This window comes from Meriones unguiculatus, chromosome 6 (assembly GCF_030254825.1).
Source record: "Meriones unguiculatus strain TT.TT164.6M chromosome 6, Bangor_MerUng_6.1, whole genome shotgun sequence".
In the NCBI taxonomy this organism is placed as follows: Eukaryota; Metazoa; Chordata; class Mammalia; order Rodentia; family Muridae; genus Meriones; species Meriones unguiculatus.
The window spans coordinates 115947334-115950699 of record NC_083354.1 but is presented as its reverse complement, the minus strand read 5'-3'; the positions used below and the strand labels follow the sequence as shown (position 1 = coordinate 115950699).

Below are 3366 nucleotides of genomic sequence, written 5' to 3'. Positions count from 1 at the left end.
TTATAATAATTAGATTTGTTCTTCTCCCAACATTTATTGTATTATCATTTAAAACATGGGGCTTGATATGCAGTTTAATGATAGAGCATGTATTTGTGTGTGTGTGTGTGTGTGTCAGGTCCTGAATCCAATACTATGTACCACTCAAAATTAAAGGTTATAAAATATTGTACACAAACTACATTTGCCTGGAACTTTTTAAAATTGTAGAGTTTAAATATGACACCTTGTCTCAAAAAGTCAAGACTAAAACAATTTTGGGGTTCAGTGATTTCTTTTGTAATATTCTGTGTAAATATAGTCTCAGACTATTATATATTTGAGATTTTGTTTACTTTTATTTCATGTATAAGGGTTTTTTGCCCATGTGTATACCTGGGGCTGGAGATATGAGCCACCATGTGGGTTGAGCATGAAGAGCCAGTACTTTTAGCTTATGAACCAGCCCTGTTTTAGATTATTTATCAAGAGATGATAATCACCACATTTCAGTTTAATATGTTTCAGGAACATTTTCTGAGTTGCTTGTTGACTGTCAATTGGAAGATGACCATTTTCCTTCTGTGTAAAATCTTCTCCTCTCTGTCAGCACACCAGCATGCTTTCCTGGGGTTTCATTTCAAGAAAGATAATATAAAATGTAACTATTAAAATAGGGGAGCTGGAGAGATGGCTCAGCAGTTAACTGGCTCTGGCTGATATTGAAGAGGACCTGGGTTACATTACTCACATGGCAGCTCACAATGTAACTCCTGTTCCAGGGGATCTGTCACCCTCACACAGACATACATGCAGTCAAGATACCAACGTACATAAAATAAAAATAAATAAATTATCTTTTTAAGGTATTAAAATATCTTATGTGTTTTGAAAACCAGGTTATTACTAATTTTATTCTCTCTTCCACTTCAGGCATTTCATAAGATGCAAATATAATTTGAAGAAAAACTTCCTGGAATCATATTTATTGTAAAAAAAAAAAAAAAAAAGGAAATATTTAGTTTCATACGAACCTGTGTGAAGTAACTTCCCAGGAGCAACCTATGAGCGTCCTGCAGAAGGATGGAGGCTTTCTTGGCTTACCTTTATGTACTCAAAAAGCTATTTTTTTAAAACAAATTTTAAATCCCATATTGTAAATAGAATATTTAAAACTGTGCCTTATATTTTTTTTCTAGGGATATTATTTTTATATGGTTAACATTGCATAGGAAATATTTAATTATGCAAATTATGTCTCAGTACCAGTGAAAACATAACTTTATTGTATATAAGTTTAGGGATATGTTGGCCAGATATTTGTGTACTGTGTTCTGTTTTTGTAATTCTTATTTAATATTTAAAAGCCTTTATTAGTAATTTGTTTCCTTTATTTGCAAAAAAATAATTTGAACTGTGAAATTTTTTTGTTGTTGTTGAATCATTCAGACTTGCCAGAAATATTAAAGAATCCTTTTGGAGTAATACAAAGCATTTACGAAGTAATCTTATTGTCCTTTGTAAGAGTTCTGGAAGGTGAATAGCAAACTCATATCAAAGAATGAAATTCCAACCGATCATATTCCTCACACTGCTTCTTCTGTTCTTCATGCTTCAGATTTTCTATGGACCATTTCATCCTATCCTGAGTGACAATGTCTGTTTTCCCCATGTCTACCAGATAGCACACAAGGATACATACTTGCCCCATGCCATGGTCTTTTTGATGCTTTATTTTACATGGACCTGGATAGGGCTTGTCATCTCAGATAACAACCAGGGAATTCAGTTTCTTTCAGACTTGAGAGAAGAGATGCAAACTAATGGAGTTTGTTTAGCTTTTGTGAATGTGATCCCAGATAGCATGCAGTTATACATGACAAGTGCTGCAATATATGATGAACAAATCGTGACATCAACTGCAAATGTTATCATTTATGGTGAAATGTACTCTACTCTGGAAGCCAGCTTCAGAAGATGAGTATATCTAGGTATTCAGAGAATCTGAGTCACCACCTCACAATGGGATGTCATCACAAGTAAGAAAGGATTCAGCCCTGACCCCTTCCATGGAACTATCATTTTTGTACATCACCATGTTGCTATTTCTAAATTTAGGAATTTTATGCAAACAATGAACACTTCCAAATATCCAGTAGACATTTCTCAGAAGATCAGATCTCATGGTTTTGCTGTCTTAAATAGAATAAAATCCTGGTGGTTGTGGGCAGCGGATATGTGTGTCAGGGACTGAGATGATTATGTGTTTTCTGGACTCTTTCTTTGAACAACAACAACAACAAAAAATCATACTTGGATGCATTCAATTACCTTCACTTAATTACCAGAAAAACCCATGACAAAGCATGTGAAAAGCCCTATCCTTTCAAAGGGGGGAGTAGCCTTACCAGCCACAGAGGAAGACAATGCAGCCACTCCTGATGAGATCTGATAGACTAGGATCAGAAGGAGGGGAGGAGGACTGCCCCCATTAGTGGACTTGGGGAGGAACATGGGTGGAGCAGGGGGAGGGAGGGTAGAATTGGGAGGGAAGGAGGGAGGGAGCTACAAGGGGGATACAAAGTGAATTAATAAAAAAAATACAGGGAACTAAAAAAAAAAAAAAAAGACATGGGACTTATACATTAAATACTATCTCTTGGAAGCCAAAGCAAGTTCAACACCAGAATGGAATATATAGCAAGGCCTATTATCCTAGTTTATTTCTCTTTTGTTGTGTTAAAACACTGACTTAAAGCAATCTGGAGAGGAAAGATATTATTTCTTCTTACAAGTCATCACTGAGGGGCTCCAACTGAGGAACTCAAGGCAAGGGATTGAAGAAGAAACTGAAAGCTAGATAATGCTTAGTGTCTTGCTCCTAGGTTCACATCCAGCTAACTTTCTCTGTGTGTGTGTGTGTCTCCATCTCTCTGTGTGTCTCTGTCTCTCTGTCTGTCTCTCTCTCCTTCCCCCATTAGAGCACAGGGTAAACCATAATCATCTGCCATGAAGCAGCCTCTTATCCCCTATGGGGGCAGGAAGAGTTAAAACAAAAACATTCATATAACATAACTGGGTTTTTAAAGAAACTAAAATTCTCACTATACTCAGTTGAGTAATTGCCCCCGTCAGATCAGCATGTAGGCATTTTCTTGATCGCTAAATGATGTAGGAGGGCCCAGCTCACTATACACTCTACCCTTCCTAGACAGGTGGGCCTGAGCTGTATAAGAAAGGTAAGATGGGGGCCTGAAGAGATGACTCAGCATTTAACAGCACTTCCTGCTCTTGCAGAAGACCGGATTTGATTCCCGGCCCTGCGTGGCAGCTATGCAGGCAGCAGACGTGCGTGCTGTGTGCTGACATACATGCAGGCAGAAGGTG

At 37.4% G+C, this 3366-nt stretch overlaps 1 protein-coding gene across 1 annotated transcript; it reads left to right on the top strand.

The window, feature by feature from the left end:
* The first annotated feature begins 1540 nt into the window (after window positions 1-1540).
* On the top strand, window positions 1541-2233 carry LOC110557747 (vomeronasal type-2 receptor 116-like). The gene is given in 1 exon segment (XM_021652340.1): window positions 1541-2233. A coding segment is annotated over 1 exon segment (693 nt).
* Window positions 2234-3366: the final 1133 nt, after the last annotated feature.